At 40.7% G+C, this 23,465-nt stretch overlaps 1 protein-coding gene across 1 annotated transcript; it reads right to left on the bottom strand.

Moving 5' to 3' along the window:
* Positions 1-8,984: 8,984 nt before the first annotated feature.
* LOC309388417 (cobalamin binding intrinsic factor-like) lies at positions 8,985-20,304 on the bottom strand. The gene is made up of 9 exons (XM_081945701.1): positions 20,066-20,304; positions 17,880-18,056; positions 14,904-15,047; positions 13,184-13,339; positions 12,450-12,628; positions 12,091-12,277; positions 11,103-11,238; positions 10,626-10,744; positions 8,985-9,205 (listed from the first exon to the last, which is right to left on the bottom strand). Exons 1-9 carry the CDS (start codon positions 20,139-20,141, stop codon positions 9,144-9,146), a joined length of 1,236 nt encoding a protein of 411 aa, XP_081801827.1. The 5' UTR covers positions 20,142-20,304; the 3' UTR covers positions 8,985-9,143.
* Positions 20,305-23,465: the final 3,161 nt, after the last annotated feature.

Genomic DNA, 23,465 nt, shown 5'->3' with positions numbered 1-23,465 from the left:
TTGGAAGTCAACGGTGAAAGTATGCTTCCCCCCTTTTATATAGACCGTTGGTACAACCTTTATATAGACTCCCTGCCAACTTTTTATCTTCATTTCTAGCACTCTTGGCTTTTCTTTTCTTTGCTTATCTCAATTTCCTCAACATTGCGTGGAAACCAACTTGAGTAGAAGATGCCAAAGAACAAATCTTTTCAGAGAAACTGGTAGAGCAGGTGTACATATTAGCAGAAGGAAGATGGCTTATGTAACTTGGCTAGATGTTGACAACCATCTGTGAGAGAACAGCCACTTGCTAAGAAATCATTTGCTCGGCCATGCTGAGTTAATGGCTAGGAAGGGATAAATTTCATGGATGAGAAGTTGGGTTGAGAAAAGAGGAAATAAAACTGAACTGTCCCTGTTCCTCCGAGCTATCTTGCATACAAAAAATAGCACCATATCTTCCACCAGGGTCCTGACTCCAAACTCTCTTCGTTTGGGAATTTGTAGAACTATAATGCTATCGATGAGGTATGCTCAGAGGTGGGTTCCTACCGGTTTGGCCAGCCTGGTTTGCCAGAACCGGCAGTGACCCAGGCCTGCCGCACCTGCAAACTGATTCCCCGGTTGGTGCAGCATTTTGTTTTCATTTTTAAATGTTCTGCATGTGCGCAGTACTATTTATGGGCAACTGCACGGACCACCGAAATTGCGCAAACACCGAACCAGCATTAATGCCAGCAGCAACCCACCCCTGGGTATGTTATATGACTTAACCAAAAAAGCAGCCTGTGTTTTATTCGAGAAGGGAATGTGAACCCAGCCTGAGTATGTAGTATATCTCCTCGATTGTCTCAAGGGTTGGGGAAATGGCTTCTTCATTTAGGTAAGGAAATAGATTATATAATTTCATTGGAAGAAGCCAAGGCACCTGAGTATTGCATGAGATATAACTAAAGCCAATGAGAGGCCCTAGGACTTGGTTCCCCCAGTGGTGGGATTCAATTTTTTTTAATACCAGTTCTGTGGGTGTGGCTTGGTGGGCATGGCAGGGGAAGGGTACTGTAAAATCTCCATTCCCTCCCGATCAGCTGGGACTTGGGAGGCAGAGAATAGATGGAGGTAGGGCCAGTCAGAAGTGGTATTTACCGCTTCTCCGAACTACTCAAAATTTCCACTATCGGTTCTCCAGAACTGGTCAGAACCTGCTGAATACCACCTCCGTTCTCACCTGAAAGAATTCCTGAGTAGTTGCTGTAAACTATGGAGAATCATCTAAGAATATGGGCTTTGTTGCTTTTAATCACTGAGTTTTACTCAGAACTCCTCAGATAAATGCAGAGAAGCAATACAACTTGGAGATATGGAAAGAAACTGCTTTGGTTGATTGCTTTTGGTGTGCGCCATACTAATACTATGCCCTCAGAGGAACAGACTTAAATGTTCTCTTATTACACAATGTTTCCCATGAGTAAAGATCTACCAAGATACAAATCTAATGAGAACTATTTTTAATGAGAATTATTGTAATGAAATATTTTTTTAGGAAACTATATACTGGTGTGCATTATGATGTAACAGAAGAATTAGCTTTCATCCTTTAATGTGCTGAAAATAGAAAACATCCAGCTCACCAGGCTAGTGAACCATTACCGGGTTAGGGGAGAAAGTATATTTATTAGGACATCTCTCCAAGTTGTTAAAAGGGGAAACATTGGGGAATCTGGCTCAGAATTAAAAAGAAAACTTAATGGTTTTTAAGGACATTTTACTAGATTTGCTGTTGCTTCAGATCACTAGGCAAGTCTTGTTTGGAAGCCTCTTAATTAGCTTAGCTTGTGCAAAATAGATTTTTAGTTGCATGAAGGTTTGCTGAGTTAGAAGAAAGTGGTTGTTTCTTTTTGTTTTTAAATCAGCTAATACAATCCATAGATTCTGTGAGACAGAAGTAAAAAAAACATGTTAATTCTTCCAATTATTTAGTAGAACTTTTTAAATGGAAGTTCGACTGGAATAATACCCAGTATTGGGGATATGTAGATTCTAAAAATATATATTATCTGCAGTTAGCAAATTGCAGTCCACCAGGTTTTGGGTCTAACTTCGTTTGATTAAATGTTCCCCCCCCCCCCAAAGCTGGGCCAACCGGGATTAAAAGCCAATAAAAGATGTTAAAAATGAAATCCACTCAAATGTCAAAGCACTGGAGCAGCTTTTGAATTCTCAATAACTCTTTTATCTAGACCAGTGTTTCTCAACCTTGGTGACTTTAAGACCAGCTGTGCTGGCTGAGGGATTCTGGGAGTTGAAGACCACAGGACTTAAAGTCACCAAGGTTGAGAAACACTGGTCCTAGACCAAGGGTGTCAAACTGGGGGCCCAGGGGCTGGATGTATCATGTGCAGGCCACTCCCACCCCAGCTCTGCAAATGGGAAAAACATTGTGAAACGTCATGTGACAGCAGCGTGACACCCATGGTCTAGAGCATGGGTCTCCAACCAGCTTTAAGACATGAGGATTTTAACTCCCAGAATTCCCCAGCCAACAAGTTGAAGTCCACAAGTCTGCTCCAGGAAGCAGACTTTGAATTGCTTACATTATGGCTGACCCAGGGTATCATGACTCATTTCTTGAAAGGCAGTTGGACGAGACTGAGAAAAAGAATAGCTTCATTTTCGTTGGCAACCATGGAGTTTAAAACCTCACCCTACCTTTCTGTATCCCCCAATACTCTGATACCTATTTCTCCAAAGATCAGTTGATAAAGTCAGCAATAAATAACTTGGCCAAGAAAGTGAGCAAATGGAGGGTGGAGGAGTAATAATACCCAATAACATATTCTTCCCCACAGTGCAAATAATGTTTTTCACAGAACACTCTTTTAATACCAAAGACCCCCTCCCCAATCTCTAATAAAGACAGAAAGAGGCAGAGCAGAAAGAGAACAAAATGGATTATTTGTCCTTGGGTGTTTTCTGTCACTGTTAGCTCACCTCTACCCACACCATCAGAGCCAGATGTACAACAGGCTGTCTTATTTATAAAATGCCTTGTGGAGTGTGAGGGCCAAGCAACATGGGCTTTATTGTTTTTTTTTTACTTTTTACATTTGATCATAACCTTATAATGTAGAATGGAATGCAAATGTTTTGTGCCTTAACGATTGTAACTTTCTAACTGCAAGATAAGGACTTTCTCAGGCTGAAATAGGAAAGGATAATACAACTGCGTGTACTAACTGTTTCAAAGGCAACTGTATCTTTTTACAAGCGTAGAATTCTTAATGTCATAGAATTCCCAGTAGAATTCTTAATGTCTTTGGAGAAATGCATGCGAGGTAAATTTACAAACTCCTGGGACTGCAAACTACTAATTGCCCTTTAGATTTACATTTGGTAATTAGTTCAGGGTTGACAGTTGGGTCAACGGAATAAGTCGTAATTTAGTTAAGCAGGGGAAAGCAGGTGACATGTGAACAGGGACACAAAATGGCTTGGTAGGACTGTCAAATTCTCTAAAGTTGAAGTCGCGCCAACAGAGGAGGCATGCTGTGGGTCCTGTCTATTCCGACTGACGGGATCCAGGAGGTGAGCCTTCTCTGCTGTTGCTCCTGTCCTCTGGAACATCTTGCCCCCCAACCCTCCTATCTTTTTGTAAGAGCCTAAAGAAGTGGCTTTGCCAGTCGGTTTGGGCCCCCAGTTGGAGAACAGTGCAATGGAAATGGTTGATTGAGTAATAACAGATCCCACTTCCCACCCCACTCCACCCCTGCCCTCCCCATGTGTCTTTGGTTTTTAGTTTTTATGTTTGAACTTAGATGTAACTGTAAGCTGCCTACAAGTTACCCTATGATAAGATGGGTGTTGATTCAATCAATCAATCAATCAAGAGCTTGGTGACTTAGATATAACAAAGAATTTGATCCTAATTTCCTGCCTGGATAGTTATTTTATCTGAAGTGGCTGCTTCTTTGCACATAACTTTGGATATGTGATTGTTTCAGTTACTTGTTGGATGTGTTACAAAACGAATAAGGGAAGATTGAAAAGCTTCCTAGGGCAGCGATGGCGAACCATTTTTGGCTCGCGTGCCACAAGTGGGGGGAGCGCAGGGGGATCGTGTGCGGGCGTGCCGCACCCATAATGCAACGCGCGACCCCCCCCAGTGCGCATGCACGCACAACGCACGCCCCCCATTTTTACATGCTTTTTTCGCCCTCCCCAGGCTCCAGAGGCTTTATAGGAGCCTGGGGAGGGCAAAAAGAGCCTCCCCCGCCCCCCTGGAGGCCCTCTGGACGCTTCAGGGACTGTCTGGAGGCTTCCCTGAAGCCTTCAGAATGCTTAAAACCACCCTCTGAGCAATCCGGAAGTGACTTCCGGGTTGCTCGGAGGGTCGTTTTAAGCGCTCCGAAGGTGTCAGGGAAGCCTCCGGACGGTCCCTGAAGCCTCGGGGGGGGGGAAGGCTCTTTTCGCCCTCCCCAGGCTCCTATAAAGCCTCTGGAGCCTGGGGAAGGTGAAAAATAGCTTTTAAAAAGGTGAACTCAGCTGGCCAGCGTGCGCCTGCGTGCTGGCCAGCTGACAGGGCAGTGCCTCGCGTGCCCTGACAAATGGCTCTGCGTGCCACTTGTGGCACGCATGCCATAGGTTCGCCATCACTGTCCTAGGGACTGTCATCTTTGAGCAGAGACTTAAAAAAATAAAAATTCTGATGGCAATAGACTTGACATAGGGATTTCAGACCAGCCACACTGCTCCCTCCTTCCAGTGGCTGCTCTGACTCCCCAATTATCTACCATCTGAGCTGGCTAGCTGCTCTGCCAAATGTAAGGCCAGCTCTGAAACTAGTTGGTAGTGACCAACAACAACAAAGATATTTATGTTTTGCTCCTGGCTTCTTGGGAGCATCTTCTGCAATTTGGTCAGAACTGAAGAAGCTTCTTTGATGAGAAGCAAAATATTTTCAAGGGAAAAAAAACAAAGTCCAGTTGCCCTTTGGGAAAGTACCTTTGGGACCTGGATGATTGAGAATCTCCATAGACAATTATCAAACCAGGACTTTTTCATCCTATACTCTCTTCATTTCAACCTGTTGCTCAAGCCTATCTAGTTCTGCTTGAATCTTCTGTCTTTCTCTTTTAAAGTATTAACCATCCTACCCACTTTTGGATTGTCTGCAAAATTATTCCACAACAATTGTTGGATTTATCCTACAGAGCTAGACATTACTGTTGGGATAGTATCAGTAATAAACAATACTTATAAACTTACAAGCTAGCACAATGCATACATTTGTTCTAGGGGTTTTCATTTAATTTTATTGATCATCAAACCTCAAATAGCAAAGTGCAAATATAATCTAAAAGTTGGCATTAGATAAAACAGTTTAACATGTAAAATAATTGGTAAATGTTTGTGTGTGTGTGTGTGTGTGTGTGTGTGTGTATTCCAGCATAACTCTGGAACGCCTCCAGCCATTTCAACCAAACTTGGTACACAGATGAATTATTCTGTGGAAACAAATACTGTGGGGATAAGACACAACTAAAACCCTTCGGGGTTTGTGTTCTGTTAAGATACAGCCTGTTGTGCCTTAAAATGGCTTCTACTGTACTGCCGTAAAATGGCTTCTACTGTGTAATGCAATGGAGTTGCCATAGTAACGGCTTCACAAGGGGGCTCCCCCTGATAAGGGGCAAAATCCAACATTAGAAATTACGTTTGGTCCAGACATTTTACCCCTATAAATAAATACCCGGGCAACTGGTTTTTTACATAAAACATTTTAAACTATCTCTTATTGGTGTGTTACCAGAGAACTTTTTTTATTGCCATAGTAAAAATTTGGCTGTTGCTGTTATAATTTTAGGATTTTTATTTGTGAGTAAAACTTTAACACATCCAGAAATGTCTCTACCTGTCTTGATGTGAAAGTAGGTTTGATAACATCCTGCTGAAAATTCACAATGCAATAAAATGCAATCCACCTTGTGACAACTCTTAGCAACCACACAAACAGATTGTCTCTATGACAGCAGCTCCCAACCTTTTGGGCACCAGTGATTGGTTCAGTGGAGAGAGGTTTTTCCACGGACCAGAGTGGGCATGGCTTTACATGCTGCCTGGATCCTGCAGATGGGGCTTCACAGACTAGTTGCTGGCATGCTACATACCAGTGACGGGTCCACGGACCAGAGGTGGAGGACCCGTGCTCTTTAATGATCCATCCCTGGTTTTTCAGGTTTCCCAAGGCAAATCTATCATAATTGTAACTGAGTCCACCCATCTTGCTACTGGTTGTTCTCTTCTCTTTCCTTCCACTTTTCTCAGCATTAAAGCCTCCTCCGGAGAGTTAGGACATTGCATAACATGTTCAGAGTAAGATAATTTGAGCCTGATCATTTGTGCTTCCAGGGAGAAATCTGTGCTAATTTGTTCAGTGTTCAAAATGCTTGTTTTCTTGGCTGTCGGTGGTTTTTTCAGGAGTCTTCTCCAACACAAAAGTTAAAAAAAAACCACCCATACAATTATGGAAAGGAAATCGCACCTTCCCTAACATTCAATCTTTCCTTGTTCCTCAATCCCAACCTCACAGCCATGTCCAGGGCAAAAAGCTGAGAAATTACGCTAAAACAAAAGCTAACGAACTTGACAAAGAAGTTGAAATTGGCCAAAGGGGCAACCCATTCAGGTAAACACTTCTTTGGTGAGGACAATGAGATGTCCTGGGATTCCGATTTTTCTTAGAACATTCCACAGCTTTATGTGATTGACATAATCAAAGACTTGTCTATAATCAATAAAACACATAATGACTTTTTCATGTTCTTTGGCTTTCTTAATTATCCAGGTGCATCAGAAATAAAGTCTTGTGTTCCTCAGCTTTTGTTAAAGCCAACTTGAAAAAACATACCCACTCTCACACTTTCCAAGTACAAACTCTGAGGGTCTTTTGAAATCTACCATACAGCATATTTGACAGTGGCACATTTAATCTGGCTCTTGAAAAGGCTGTTCTGTAACTAATTAATTAAATATAAACATATGGAGCTGAAAAGTATATTTGCAATTCATTTGAAAAGTCATAGGTAAACATAGAAGTTTAGCCTTTGCCATTCTGTACTGAATTATCCCTCAATCTTTTTAAAATACAATAAAATGCTGATGTCATAACCTTAAAAACAAATAATCAGGGTCAATGCCAATCTGATTAATCTTTTGGGCCACCTATTTACATCATGTAGCTATATCTATATCTATTTCACATAGCAATCCTTCCTTGTTCTCAAAGATGTATATTTGTGACCAAAGCGTAATAATACTTAGCAAAATGTTTATTCAAAGGACATTGTATAGTTTCCAGGGAAAAGAGTTTGGAACAATACTCAGAACTTTTAAAGGAAGTATTAAAACTTCTTCTGCAATTGGGCTGTGTTATTCTTGACAACTGTGATTCAGATTGGAGCTCCATATAAAATTTGAAGTTCAATCTTTACATTAAAAACCTCCATTGCTGCAGGGACAAATTTCCCTCTTTTGGATAAAAATATTGAAGCAGAGCCCCCGCCATGGTAGTTTTTAATATTTATAATAATAATAAGTCAATAGGAAAGACAAAATGATCTGGATGGTGGACATGGCAGTGTCTGTAGACTAGAAGAGAATGAACTGGAGACAATCACAAGATACAAAGACTTGCAAATAGAAATGGAATGACTGTGGCAAAAGAAAGCAAAGCTAGTACCAATAGTAATAGGCAATTGGATGCAATCCCAAAACAACTGAAGCACCACTTGAACACACTTGAAGAGCACCCGGAGGCTTCAGCTGGTCCAGAATGCGGCCGCGCAGGTTATCATGAGGGTACCTAGGTGCTCCCATGTTACACACCTTTTAGGCGGCCTGCACTGGTTGCTGGTTGTTTTCCGGGTGCGATTCAAGGTACTAATTATGACCTTTAAAGCGCTCCATGGCTTAGGCCCAGGGTACCTGCGAGACCATCTACTGCCACCAGTAGCCTCCCACCGTCCAGTGTGATCCCACAGAGTTGGCTTCCTCAGGGTGCCGTCGGCCAGACAGTGTCGGCTAGTGACCCCCAGGGGGAGAGCCTTCTCTGTGAGAGCGCCTTCCCTCTGGAATGAGCTGCCCCTGGAGCTTCGCATAATCCCTGACCTCCGGTCCTTCCGATGCGCCCTAAAAAGTTGGCTTTTCCAGCAAGCCAGCCTGGCTTGTTAATTTTATCCAATTTTTAAAATGTTAGTGTTGTATTAATTCGGTTTGTTTCTTGGATTGTTTCTAATTTTCTTTTAAGTTTTTTAATGCTGTACGCCGCCCTGAGTCCTTTTGGAGAAGGGCAGCACATAAATCCAATAAAACAAACAAACAAACCATCAGCACTGATAAAATCACCCCCCGTCAGTTGCAAACAACAGTTTTACTTGGAACAGTTAACATCCTACAACAATACCTTCAACGTCATCAAACACCTGCCTTTCCCAGGTCCTTGGGGAAAAACTCAATAGGGTGATAAAAATGCCAAATGCCAAAGAGTAAGTTAACCAGAGGGGAGGAAACTTTCTCTCTTTGATAAGAGCTATTCATTTATGTATTACGAATCTACGTATTTATTCAGTAAGATGTATTTGTATTTCAATTACCGATATATTCATATTGTTTACATTTATAATCATATATGTAAGTCAGCCTTTGCAAGTATTACTTAAGTGCCTTTTATTTCAATTGTTTCAATTAGCCTTTAGATTCTGTTTATTTAACTGCATTTTGAATCCCTATCTTTTCTTTCCCTATGCTGAATATAGGGAAATAGGCAACATTTGAGTAAAAATTGGCAGGGCTCCCCCCCCCCAAATATAAGTTTTTATTAGTGTCATGTTGACTTGTAGCCTACTTTTGCCTAGCAAAATGGATTTACTTTGTGAATGTGAAATAAATCAGTACTTTATTGTTGTTGGCATTTAGTTATTAAACAATTTTAAACCTACAGAACATTGCACACATCAAATCAGTATTTTATTGTTATCTTGCCAGAACTGTAACATATCAAATTCCATGAGGAAGGCTTGGCTCTAAGTTGCCGTAACTTTTTGACTCGAAGATCATCTGATAAATACAGACTTGAACCTCAATTCTTTATTATAGATAATAGTTCAGTATGTACTGAAGATGGCCACAATTAGCTCATTATCTTTCGGTTTGTAGCTGCCAACACCTGCCAACATTAAAAAAAAAGATGTTGAAAAACTAGAGCATACCCTACATTAGATGTGTTCTAAGCCTTAATACGTATAGATGTTTAAAAACTAGTTTTAGATTAGATATATGAAGATACTCAGCTGCCTTGCTGGTTACAGCCATGATTATGAAAAAATAATACACATGCAATAATATCCCACTACAACATCATACTTTCATAGTTGCATCCTGATACTAGATGCAAAGGCATAAATTTTAGTATTTGAGTCATGAAGCACACCTTTTCACATGCCCTGTGCCCCCCCCCAAAGCATGCTTAAAATGCAGCTGCCATGTAACCCCCTAAAGTTATAGCTGCTTTAAAGAATAGAAAACAAATATTATATTCATATTTCCAAGTGCACTGAGGCATCTTTTTAGAATCAAATCAAAAGCATTGCATACCCCTATCCACTATTCCAGGCATGTCCAACACACAGCCCATGAGTTGCATGTGGCCTTGGACAGTTAATAATACAACCCCGCAGAATAATTAAAAAACCATAAAGGAAGCTTGTTATTTAGATTAGCCACATTATTAGCATTATGTGTGGTTCAATACAATTCCTCTTCATTCAATGTGGCCCAGGCAAGACAAAAAATTAGACAACTATGTTCTATGCTATTATATACTTATGTCAACTTTATGCACATCTATAACTGAACATCACTAATGTTACACAATCATTCATTAGTTTAGAAGACCAGTTAGACTTCTCAACCTTCTGTCCCTCTGTTTCCACTGAATCTTCACTTTGCTATTGTACTTCTCAACCTCTTCAACTTGATCCTTTGCTCAGTCTTTTTCCAGGACAACATTTCAGCCCTAACTTCATTTGATTGATGCCCTTGGTTGATGCCCTTGGTTATTATCTTCCTAGACTGTGTGCTGAACTGATTAACAACCTTGATTTTTCTTGAGTTGCATATCAGTCACTTCGGTAAATAGGTAAAATAGGTAAACAAATAGGTAAAATCTGTATATTGTGTTTCTTCTGTATACCTTGCCCTTTGGGAATTGGGCATTTGAATAGGCTCTCAATTAATTGCAGCATTTGGAAAACTTGTCTGGGGTCAAAAGCAGGGTCAAAGCTGATTAGTCTGAATAGGCTATTTCTAGGACATCACACATAATTTCAGTGTTGCACTGAGAAAACTACCTAGATATATGAGTGAAATCATGAGAAGTTCAGCTCGACTTGAAGACTTTGCCATATGAACAAGCATTATTATTTAGTCTAGTTGTTATTGTTGTTGATGATGATGATGATGATTATCCTATAGCTGCACATTCACTAACAAGTTAATCATAATTAAGATGTGTGATAAATGCTGCAGGTATCTGGAGGAACTATATTGTATCTTTCAGCACTTTCCTTCTTCCCAAGAAAATGTACCTTGTTCAAGGGGTGTTTTGCCACTGAGGAACCGCCAGTAGGTCTTCTCATTGGTGCTGCCTTGGAGGCCATTGATAGAGGTGACCATGGGGCCCCAAGAGGTCTCCTCTGTTTGGAAGCTGTAAGGTGCCAAATTCATTAAAATGTAGCAAGAAGGAAGGATGAATAAGAAAATGGTGAATTATATCACAGTAATTTAATATATGCACAAGAGAAAATGAAAGAACCAGAAAAGATCAAGAATGTTATAAGGGAAAATAGTTCATAGAAATCAAATATTCAAATTTATCCAGCCTCCAACCCAAAGACAGTTTAAAATACATTGATAAAGGTTTGAGGTTTCCTGAATTAAAAATTTGAACAGTTCGCTGAGGAACTGCCAGTAGGTCAGTAGTTCACATCCTGCTGGGTTGAATCCCTCCCCCTCCCTTAAATGACAGATAGAATCTAAGATGAATCTACCAGGAGTCTATTTACCTGAATTCATTCGCATTAAGTTGTTGAGCTGCTTCCAAGACAGCGAGCAGCACAGAACCCTTTGGCACTTTCACAGTTGTGGAATACTCGAAGTAAGGTTGTGTTCGCTTATTGATTACAGTATAATGCACTGTTACTGCAAAGAAGGAGAAAAGAAGGCAGATGAGAAATAACTCATTATACCCTTAGCATCTAATTAGCCAATCCTAGGCTTGAACAGTTGAGATGAGGGATAGACATGAGATGAGACTTGGAAGCACCAATTGGGATCCATTTGAAGATGCTTAAAATGTTACTATGGCTAGCAGCGGCAGTTGATTTTCATCATTATGGATGATCCATTCAGTAGAAGTGTCAGATCCATAACAGAGAGTTAAATGGATCACTCCAAAATAGGCAATCCTCAGCCCCACAACACCTTTCCTTTTTTTAAAAAAAAAATCCAGAATTAAGTGAAAGTTAGAATCAAGCTATGTGAAAGTCGCATAACTTCGTGGAGCATTATCTGATTGTTCCCAATGTTATTAGATACTAAATGACGCAACTGTGTTCTCTCCTTTTCATTTCCAACATTCATCAGTTCCTTTCTTCCAGAATAATTCCAGTGTCTCGAAGGTAATCAATAATAGCAAAACTGTACCTGTTCCTGGGATAGAAAGGTAGTGATGGGGAATGCAGACCTATAATGCAGAACTCATGACTCAATCTCACTCTAGATCAGTGGTTCTCAATCTGTGGGTCGGGACCCCTTTGCGGGTCGAACGACCCTTTCACAAGGGTCACCTAAGACCATTGGAAAACACATATTTTCAAAAAAAATACAGAAAACATAAAATAATTTTATGGTTGGGTGTCACCACTGTATTAAAGGGTCACGGTATTAGGAAGGTTGAGAACCACTGCTCTAGATGAATCTGCTGTTTTTTCTTCTTCAGACAACAAGGGAAGTGCCAGAGGAGTTTCTTTCTACCAAAAGAGGTTGCCTTACCAGTTTCGGAGCTGCAAATGGGACTTTTCACATCCAAATATGTTTTGCCCACCAGGGAAGGCAGGATCTGAGAAGCAGCAGCTGGAGTGCTAAAGGCTCCCTCAATGATCTCACTCAGCACTTCTTTCAAGGTCTTTGAGCAATTCCATGCATTAGCAGAGTAGAACTCAGAAGTAACACTGAGAGCCTGGGGGAGGGGGGAACAAAGAGAGAGGGGGGAGGGGAGAGAGGGGGGAGAGAGAGGGGGAGAGGGGGAGAGAGAAGGAAGGGGAGGAGAGAGAGATACTCAGTAAGATTCAAAGGGATAAAAGACCAGGTTGCTGGATTTTCATCCCTCCCAAATAAAAGGTCAAATGTACCTGCATTGCAAGGCCAGTGCTATAGATATTTCCAAGGAGGCCATTGGGCTGCTGTTCATTAAGGATTTGCTCTGTGATGTGGTTTAAGGCTGCATGTAGAGTTTCTGTAATTTTGCTCTGAGATGAGATCCTTCCTTCATACACACAGAACAGTGCCAGACTTGCTACGGCACCAGTATCTGTGAATTACATCAAACAATTGAGTGCACAGTGAGGAGAAAGTCAGGAGTATTTGCCAATCTAGGAAGAATCAGGGATCTCTTTGGTATAGGACCTGGACAATAGCAGATATCTGAGAGAAGCAATCCAAATTGGAAAAGACTACTTATTACAAGTTGTCATTGTGGATAGTGTAATGCAGTGGCCCCCAAAGTTTTTGGCACCAGGGACTGATTTTGTGGAAGACAATTTTTCCACAGATGGGGGGTGCAGGAGGGGGGAAAGAGGAAGAAGGTTTTGGTTTTGCTCACTCACAAATGGTACTGGTCTGTGGCCTGTGAGTTGGGGACCCTTGGTTTAATGGGTAATGGATTGCAAGCTTATCAATCACTTGTTCACCATGATGTTTCCCAAGGTCCCACTCACCATCTCTTAGTCCAGCCTATTTCCCAGGATCATTAAAGGGTATTATTAAGAGGTCTATCTTGAAGTCCTTCAAAGCTTAGAATAAAAGGTAATTTAAATCATATTCAAAATCATATATGTGTTTGTGTCTCCATGAAGCATTATCTTACCTACAGAGTAATGACCATCGAATTGGAAACGATTATCCAAGGCTGCCTTGGCCAGGGTGGTGCCAGCAATTTCTAATTCTGGACTTTTTTCTACACACAGAGCCAAAGTATCTAGAGCCAATTGGTAGTAGGTTGTCTTGGGAGTCCCAGTGGTATCTGAAAAGTAAGCAGGTTTAGCAGTTACTTCCTGTGTGGTCACAGAAGACATCTACCTTCAGCCTGTTACTGTTTGGAGGTTGAGTTCAAAACGAGGCAGAAATGGAAAACTAATTCTAAACAGTAGCTATTGGAGAAGGAGAGATCTGAAATCACAAACTTGCTATACTTCAGTGGGATCCCCATGGAATTGATAACCATAATGGTGTAGGATTCACGAAAAATAACCTTTTATCAACTAGCATTTTCCAAACCTCTCTTAATTGATATAATTTATAATACTACCTACTCCATAATATGGACAGTCGTTAACTTGAAATCATTTGTTTGGCAACTGTTCAAAGTTGCAATGCTACTGAATAAAGTGATGACTGGTCCTCACATTTATGGCTGTCCTGGTGTCTACATAGTCATGTGATCAAAATTCAGGACCTTGGCCACCAGTATGTACCGTATTTACAACCGTGGCTGTGTCCTGTGGTTAAGTGATTGCTATTTGCAACCTTCCCAGCCAGCTTTTGACAAGCAAAGTCAATAGGAGAAATCAGGTCTGAATAATGTCTACATGATTCACTTAACAACTGCAGTGGTTTACTTAACAGCCATGGCGAAAAAAAGGTTATGAAATCAAACATGACTCACTTAGCAACCATCCTGCTTAACAATGGAAATTCAGGTTCCAATTCTGATCATAAGTCAAAGACTACTTGTTCTGACTGTTAGAAATTCAGGATAGATGAGATTAATTGCTAGATTGCTAAACTGGATTTTGTACTTTATGAATTCTACTCTGTCTAGGATAGAATTGCCTGAACTAAGACAAATCTTCCCCACTATTTCATCAGTGCACCATCGCCTTTCAGAGATCTTGCAAAGATTTTGCTGTTTTCATTGGTTTTTATGTACAATGTTGATTGGCAGAAAATGTGGTATGTTGCATGGGAAAGTTTAGCTATAGTATCTGGTCTTTTGTTGTTAATGTTTTTATTGTACCTAGATAAAGATTTATTTTTGTGGACAGCTGCCAAGAATTTGGTTTAGGATGGGCAGCTATAGAAAAGTTTTGAATAAATAAATGCATGTTACAAATCCATCCTCAATTATCATTACCAGGCTGGATCAATTTTGCAGCTGTTATAAAAGTGCATTTTCTTCCTTTAAAAAATAGGAAAATATTGCAAAATGCAAAATGTGGGATCAGAATTCACAGCAGGCTCTGTATTCCAACCGCAGATTGATTCGCCTGTCATCTGCGTTATGAAATAGAGAGAAAGAGGATTTGAGTTATCTGGGGAAAGGTTGTACAGACAAGTTGTACCAGTCTTTCAAATGTAAAAAAGAAAATGTTACTTGCAACTGAGACAAAGAACAGACATTGCCAACATGGCTAAGAGAGCAACTATAATAGACTACCAATTGGGCATTTCAGTTCAATTGAATACCATCCTTGGAGGCAATGTTGGGGGAAGAGCACAGAGAGTCAAGAAGCCGTGCATTAATCATCCCTTTTGCATCTTTTTATTTGAGTGAAAGGCAGGAATCTAATGCCCATTTGTCTCCTTACCGATATGCGTAATCTCTTCCTTTGTTTTCTCTTCAAGGACTTGGACCAGGTTGACATGTTTTTCTGGCGTGCTGACATTAGCAGGATTCTGGCAGGAGGACCGAAGAGCTAGGACATAAAGGGCCACTTTGCCAGAGGTCATCTCTGCAAGAAGGGATAAGAGAGGACAAAGACTGAGTAAGCAATGCTTCAAAAGCAATTAAGAACCCTTTCCCATCCTGGCTGGAAGTCTAGACTGCAGCCCAAAACATCTGGGAGAACTGCTTTACAATTGGAGATATACAGTAACTGGAATCAGACTTGTGGAGGCTTTTCTACTGGTTCTCAAGGGATAGAGATGGGGAAAACTGTTGGATGAGATTCTTGTAATATAGGTGATCAACAATTAAAAAAATGTTTTGGCCTATTCATGAAATTGTTCTGGTTCCCTGTGCCAAACAGTAACAGGGAAACATTTAGCCAAGTTTGCCAAGTATGGATATATGGTCATAATGAAAACTTTGCATTGTACAGGTAATCCTCAAGTTACGAATGTAATTGAGCCTGCCAATTCGCGATCTGAGGATTTGTTAATTGGATCGCATTATATGAATGTGATCCCTCCCTGCTTTCCCCAATGCATTAGTTAGTAAAATGCACAGATTGTTAAATGCGCATGAGGTATTTTGGGGGGGAGGGGGAGACCATGGAGGCCCTGCTTCCAACCACCCAACACCTCCTCCCACCCACTGAGATATCTCATGCTCCCCTTACAATCTCCTGGAGTCCCCCTAGTTCCGTGATGGCGAACCTGTGCACACGGAGCCATTTGTCAGGGCACGCGAGGCGTTGCCCAGTCAGCTGGCCAGCACACATGCGCGTGCTGGCCAGCTGACTTCGGCCTTCTTTTGAGGCCATTTTTCGCCCTCCGGAGGCTTCCTTGGAGCTTCCAGAGCACGAAAAACCAGCCCTATAGGCAAACTGGAAGTTTGGGAACGTATTTCTGGTTTGCTTGAAAGGATGGTTTTAGCCCTCCGGAGCCTTCAGGAGGCTTCCCTGAAGACTCCAGAGGGCAAAAAAACGACCCTATGATCATACCGGAAGTCACTTCCTGAACTTCCGGTTTGCCCGTAGGGCTGGTTTGGCCAGCGCTGTTTTTGCCCTCCCCATGTTCCTATAAAGTCTCTGGACCTTGGGGAGGGTGAAAAAAGCACGCCTAAAAAGGGGCCGGGAATGCTGGTCGTACACGCATGCATGCTGGGGTCGTGCGCATAGCATTATGGGTGTGGCACACCCGCGCATGACCCCCCTGCACTCCCCCCGCTTTTGGCCGGTTTGCCCGAAGTGGTAGTAAAAAAAGGTTAACAAAGTAAAAAAAAGTTCCTACTATCAGCTGTGCTGCGCAATGGTAGGAACTTTTTTTAAAACTTTTTTTTAGCATTTGGAGTCCGTTTTTGCTCCTGGGAGGCTTCCCTGAGGCCTGCTAGCCAAAAGTGGAGTGGGGTGGGGGTGGGGGCGTTTTTGCTCCCAGGAGGCTTCCCTGAGGCCTGCTAGGCCAAAAACCAGTGGGTGAGGGGTGCTGTGAAAGGAAGGAAGGAAGGAAGGAAGGAAGGAAGGAAGGAAGGAAGGAAGGAAGGAAGGAAGGAAGGAAGGAAGGAAGGAAGGAAGGAAGGAAGGAAGGAGGAGGGGGGAGGGAGGGAGGGAAGGAGGGAGGGAGAAAGGAGAGGGAGGAAGGACCACACTGGCACTAGATGCAGTTTCAGAGGATACCTTGAAAGAGCACAGCAATCCAGGGCTGGAAGAGATCTGGAGATCATCTAGTCCAACCCCCTGCTCAGCAGGATATTGTTAAAGTGAGTTTCTGATTCTGACCCCCCAATCACATGACTACATAGCCATGCCACCAGTCACATGACACCCCCCCCACCAAGCCACACCCACAGAATCTGTAGGAAAAAAATTTAGATTTCACCACTGCAGCAGTGCCATTTCTTTGCAGAGGCAGGGTGGGGACAAGTGCATTTTGCTCAGTTTGGCTGACTCATCAAGGCTGCATGTGCAGGACACCAGATCCACTTTTGGGGCATTGGGCAGCCTTGGTGAGTCTGAAGGAGTGCAATCTCACGCTCCTTCAAGCTTCTGTCCTCTGAATCAAAATCTTTTGCAAAAGGGACGGACACCTGAAGGAGTGCAAGATTGCTCCACTGAAGGCTTCCATCCCCTTTGCAAAAACTTTGGTGTGGAGAACAGAAGCTCCTCTGCAGAACCTCCGTTCCCCATTCCAAAAGCCTTTTGCAAAGGGGACAGAAGGATGTGTAAGAACACAGGATCTAATGAAAACATCTTCACCATCGTCTGAGAAGTCGACCACTTTTCTGCCCCATGGCCCTGACTCTGCAGATGTTCGAAAGGTAAATGAGTGATCGATGATAGGATGGGGGCCAGTGGGCTAGCATAGCAGATCCAATGCCTGTTATGTCCCTGCGGGTGGATGGGGGAATAGGCAGGGGGAATGTTGCAGTGTCTCTGTGGTTGATCATAAGGGTGAACAACTGCTGCGGTGCTGCAACATTTGTAACTCCGGGACTGTATCATGAGTACTTTGGGGGATGGTGTCATAACTTTGAACCATTGCTAAGTGACCTATCATAACTTGAGGATTACCTGTAGTGTTCTCCCCATTATATTACCAAGAAAAAGTGGCAATTCTAGAAATAGAATTGGACTTACTAAGTTTTAATTAAGTTTGGGAGGTACATCGTAGTCAAAACTAGGATATACTAGTAAAAACAAAATAAATCATAAAGCTTCATGGTATTTTTCATTATCTCCTCAGCTTAGCGAGTTCCCTACAGTTTTCAAAAGTGACACATGAAAAACTATTTCCACATTTCCCTCTTTCCAAAATGGAACAAACTAAAGATATGAACTGGTTCAAAGCGGTTATAGAAATCAATAAACTCATTCATGTAAAAACTTCTCATTTCAACATCATACCTGTTCCAGCTGTTTCTTTTATCCGCCTCACCAACTGTGTTATCACACTAAGATTGTGGTCTTCAGCCAGGTTCAAAGCAATCAGGACACTGGGATCAGGTTTAATCTGTAGGCTGGCCCAATTTTCCAGTTGAGTTTGGAGGCCTCGAACCAACCATTGCTGATCACTTGGGACATCTATAACAAAGACACCAGAGGTTTATCAAGAACAGCACCTGTTCCTAGAGAACTCTGATGCAGCTTGTCAACAGAAGTACCCTTCAGCCTCAGAAATTGTCTCTATTATTTTTTTCCTCCTGCATTGGTAGCGTTTGGGGCTCTTGCTCTTTTTTTGTGCACCAAAATTTTTGTTCACTAGTGAGTTCTGTAATTATAATACGGAGAACTTCAAAGTCTTTGTGTATGTCATGCACGATCCATACAACTGAATTGTTAATATTCATGTCGCAGACTTGTTATTCATAAAGGTATCCAGATCTATGTGGATTTATCTGCTTTTGGGCAAAAGCATTGCACATGAACTTTATCACTGACTGTGAGCCAAAACAACAACAACATTATTTAGTTATCGGTATGCATTTAATTTTTTTCCCACTTTTGTTTCTCTCTGTACTTCTTTTTTTTTTTCTATTGAGGCTATATACAATTGTCTGAGCCTCACCTTCAGCTATGAATGTGGATAATTTGCTACGCTACAACCAAGGGATTGGATCCTAGCCAAAATTGCCATCCCACATACCCTCGTGCAAGGTTTTGTCAGAGGTCACGCAATCAAACTTACCCCTCTCTTGCTCTATTTAAGCTGAACTAACTTATTGAAATCAATGGCAGAAGATACAGTACATACAAGTTTAAGTGCCATTGTTTTCATTAGGAATACAGATCAAGTAAGTTAGAAAAATTAATCCAGTTCAATACACGTGAAGCATTTTTGCTCAATGAGGCACTAAGCCTTTGACTTTTTGTATATCGTCTTCTGATGGGCTACTTTTCTATTCTCTGTGTCTTCTACTGACTCACTGTGATCAATGAAGCAAATGAAGTCATAGTAATGGATCAGCAGGTGGTGGTAGTGGGATTTAGATAGGTTGCTGGTCATTATCTCTAAACAGCTGCTTCCCTAACTTCCTTCTGTCACTTCTTATATTCTTTGATAATTTTGTTGAAAATTATCCCATCGACACTCATTGGTGGGCATATCATACCAACACAAACATTTGGAAGGCTATTAGGTTAGGGAAGGTTGCACTATGATTTTATTACATTCCAGATCATATCAACAGCACATAAGGAGATAAACCAGTTTCTGCGTTGTACTACTTTATTTTTCTACATACAGTAAGTGATTATTTAGCTCTATAAATCTGTATTGAAACTATTTGTGTATTCAGAAAGCTAATGTGCATGCTGACTTGGAATCTTAGCTCTGCAGTTCAATTAGGTGGGAATCATATGAGAGAAAGCTTCCTCACCATGTCTTGTTTTTATTAAACATGAGATGATTTAGATAGGACAGTTTTTCAGCTTCATCATTAATGATGAATGGAGAACAGAAACTGGCAGTCATGATGGCTCAAGTTCACAGTTTAGTTACAAAACTATTTCATGAAGGAAAGTTGATCCAGCCTAAGTGCCCTCTACGCATCAATATTTTATTCAGCGCACAAACATTTGAAATGTTTACATAACATTATCCAGAGTTGTGCAAAGAGACATTTTGCACAGTACATTTGTACAAATGCAGCACTTCCTTTCGAATTGTTAAACAACTGGGTCCTTGGCGAAGCGCAGGTGGCTGCTGCAAAAGTTCATTCTAGTTGTCGTATGTGCACTGCAGACATTTTTGGTGAGGCTGTCAGTGAAATAATGTGACTGCATGAGCATATGGAGACTCTCAGTAATAGCCTTTGAAACATTTACATGAGCCTTGGAAAGGACATAGCTGCAAAGATGGGCTTTCAACTGTGTAAGAGACCTATTGCCACTTAGATATAGTGCAAACCCTGCCCCAACTTGATCACCGTGACCAACCCATTTGGAGATCTCCAAACGTGTTGGACTATAACTCCTTCAGTCAAGTTATAGACTGACTCTCATATCATCCTTCAGTCGAGTTATTAGGTTAATGGACAAGCATTAGGGTAAGGAAGGCTAATGCAAGAGGAAAATTAACTTGAAATACTTACAGCAAGTTCCTGAAGAACTGGAAGCGACATTAGTGACTGTGTAGAACACATACATGACAATAGTGAAGAGGAACATTTTGAGCTCAGATATGGGTATATCCTTTCTTAGATCAAATCTTCCTTGATGTGGCAGAATATTGGAAGTCAGGGGTGAAAACTTGCTTGTCTTCCTTTATATAAACTGCCAGGACAGCTCTGGATCCTCCCTACCAACCCTTTACCTTCGAATAGTCACTTCAGTTTCTAGCACTGTTGACTTTCCTTTGCTTATCTCAGTTTCCTCAACACTGGGTCTGACAAGGTGATGCCAAAGAATAAAAACCTTTCAGGAAAATTGGTGGGTGGCATATTAGCAGGAGGAAGGCTACTTGTATAACTTGGCAAGATGTTGCATACCATCTGTGAAAGAACAGCCACTTGCTAAGCAAGCATTTGATGAGTCATGTAGGTTAACGCCTAGGATGGGATAAATTTCACGGAAGAGAAGTTGTGTTGAGAAAGCTGTGACCTACCGACCTTTCTTGCCCAGGAAAAATAGCACTGTATCTTCCTCCAGGATTCATGCTTAAAAACACTAAAGAAAGGGCATTGCTAGGCTACTCTAGAGAAATAGAAGATGGCAACAGATCTTCTCCCAGGCCTTTCTGCTACCACCCATATGTCACTGTGTATGCCAAAACCGTGTCTCTTAAAAACATACTATTGCTATAAATGATCCTACATTCATAACCGTGGTGGGATCTGTATTCCATTCCAACCGGTACGGAACGGTTGGAATGGCCCCGGCATCACCCACATAGGTGATGCTCCAGATGCTCGGTGGAGTGTCACGCAGGTGCCGTACACGTCATGTGCTTGCGTGGAAGCACCAAAAGCTTAAAGCGCAGGTAAGGAGGTGGGTCCTCTGGAGCACTGTACCAGAACGATATCTGGTGCTCCGGGCAGGCTCCGGTACGCCCGTATCAGGGCGTACCGCCTGCAACCCACCACTGATACAGAAATAAGTTTGTTCAGGTTTTTTTTTAATGCAAGTGTAGAACCATGTGGAAAAACACAATGGTACAATTATCATTATAGCAATGTCATGCAGATACTAGAAGCTCTTCAGAAATGAGTGTTAAATTAACAGAATTAGATCAGGTATTAACAGATGAAAAATTAATAAAAAATATATAGCTATTTGTTAAGTATTAAGATGGAAGAGGAACAAGGAAAAGAGACAATGATAGCATGGTCTAAAAATTTTAGCTATTCGATTGAGTTAGATAAATGGCAGAAATTATGGGATAGAAATTATAAATTAACAATGTCTACTGCATACAAAGAACATCTTTATAAAATGTTTTATAGATGGCATTTTCCACCTTCAAGGTTAGCAAAGATGTTTAAAGATAAATCTGCAAAATGTTGGAAATGTCACGAGATACCTGGTTCATACTATCATATGTGGTGGACATGTCAAAAAGCAAAAAAATATTAGACAAAAATACATACATGGCTGGAAAAAATGATAAAACAACGTATAGATTTGAAACCAGAGACATTCTTGTTGGGCATTTTATCAGGAAAGTATAACAAAGGGAATGTATATCTGATTTTACATGTATTGACTGCAACAAGAATAGTTATTTGCACAACAATGGAAAAATGAAGAGATCCCAACAGATGAAGATGTGATTAGAAAAATATTAGAAAGTATGTATTAGATACTATGTAGGTATTAGAATTAGGTATTAGAATGATAGATAAGTTGACTAGAATATGATGGTGAGAAATTACTGTACACTAGCACTATTTAAAATAGTATATATGTTATTTTGTTTTTACCTTTGTTTTATGGCAAGTGGAACGCCAGGACAATTACATTGTACTCAATATATTTATATGACGACAATAAAAATATATTTTAAAAAGAAAAATATTATAATGTACAGAAATGGATAAGCTAATACTTACAATTAAGGAAAAGAAAGAAACTGAATTTTTTTTTACTTGGGACTTATTTTATGAATGGTTAGCTGACAAAAACAGGAGCTAGAAACAGGGAAATATATGGAAGGATCAATGATATAAGGAAGATATGTTAATTTGATTAAACAAATAGAATGATTATTATTGTTATTAATATAATTGATATTAATGCAATGAATATTGTTGTAAATACTTTGATTAGTTCCTAAAATGATTGGTACCCAGACAACACACTGTTCAATTGAAATTGGAATTTTTGTATGCTATAAAATAAAAACTTATTACAAAGAAAGAAAGAAAGAAAGAAAGAAGGAAGGAAGGAAGGAAGGAAGGAAGGAAGGAAGGAAGGAAGGAAAGAAAGAAAGAAAGAAAGAAAGAAAGAAAGAAAGAAAGAAAGAAAGAAAGAAAGAAGTGATCAAGGCCAGCCCAAATTGCAGAAATGCATCCTACTCTTCTTGAGCTTACCTCTCTGGAAGATCAAAGGCTTTTCCTTAAGTGTCAAAGCTTAAATGGAGCTTTTGGGGCAATTCCTCTGATTACTAAATAAGAGACCGGCAGTATGCATATATTTACAGTTAGTGTAATTCTGCTGATATTGTTTGGATTCTGAGTATGTTTTACTTTATTTTTCAAATCTCACACCTTAACCATGAAAGCCAGCTGGGTGACTTTAGGCTAGTCCCTCTCTCTTAGCCCAACCCAGCTCACAGGGTTTTTGTTGTGGGGAAAATAGGAGAAGGAAGTTATGTTCACTGCCTTGAGTCATATGTAAAAATAATAAATAGTAAAAATCAATACCACTTTGACTTATAATCTACCCCATAGTGCTTTAGAGACCTCTCTAAGTGGTTTACAGAGTCAGCATATTGCCCCCGACCATCTGGGTCCTCATTTTGCCGACCTCAGAAGGATGGGAGGCTTGCCTGACCTTCAACTAGATGTATTCTAGCAGAAAGAATGTAGGATTTGATGTCAAGAAGATGAAAAGGAGGGTGAATATGGAGATGGAGACAACTGGAGCTGACAAAATTGATATGAGAAAAATCTAATTCAGTCACCTAATCCAATTGCTGTATTAAAAATTCAACTTAATCGCCCAGTTTGTAGGAAATTGTTGAGGTTTTTCAGGGTATGAAGATAAGCTTTCGTCTCTGTGGATTGCTGCAGAGTCTCAGCAAAAGTTCAAGGAAATGATGTTGCATAAGACAGAACTGTATGAATGATCAGGTGAGCAATGAGTTTTAGAGGACAGATTAATCTGAATTCTTTTTGAGGATTCATTTCCAAAACATTTCCCTGAATGAAGAAATTAGTATGATTACCGCTGAGACAATCTGACTTAAGACACAACAAAGGAACAATTCAGAACCACTGTAGTCTTTTCAATGTCTCATAAATCAAGTTATTGCTGGAAAACTATAATAATACA

This window comes from Natrix helvetica (genome assembly GCF_964273705.1).
Source record: "Natrix helvetica genome assembly, chromosome: 1".
NCBI lineage: Eukaryota > Metazoa > Chordata > Lepidosauria > Squamata > Natricidae > Natrix > Natrix helvetica.
This window is presented reverse-complemented; position numbering and strand designations above follow the sequence as displayed.

What these genes read in the sequence shown, in the direction of transcription:
- LOC309388417 (XM_081945701.1), bottom strand. Translation starts at nt 20,141, where the DNA reads ATGTTCCTCTTCACTATTGTCATGTATGTGTTCTACACAGTCACTAAT. An exon ending in CTTAATGCGAATGAATTCAG is followed by an intron (nt 10,745 to 11,102) that starts GTAAATAGACTC and finishes GGCACCTTACAG; the next exon opens with CTTCCAAACAGAGGAGACCT. An exon ending in CAAAACACCCCTTGAACAAG is followed by an intron (nt 9,206 to 10,625) that starts GTACATTTTCTT and finishes TAATGTTGGCAG; the next exon opens with GTGTTGGCAGCTACAAACCG.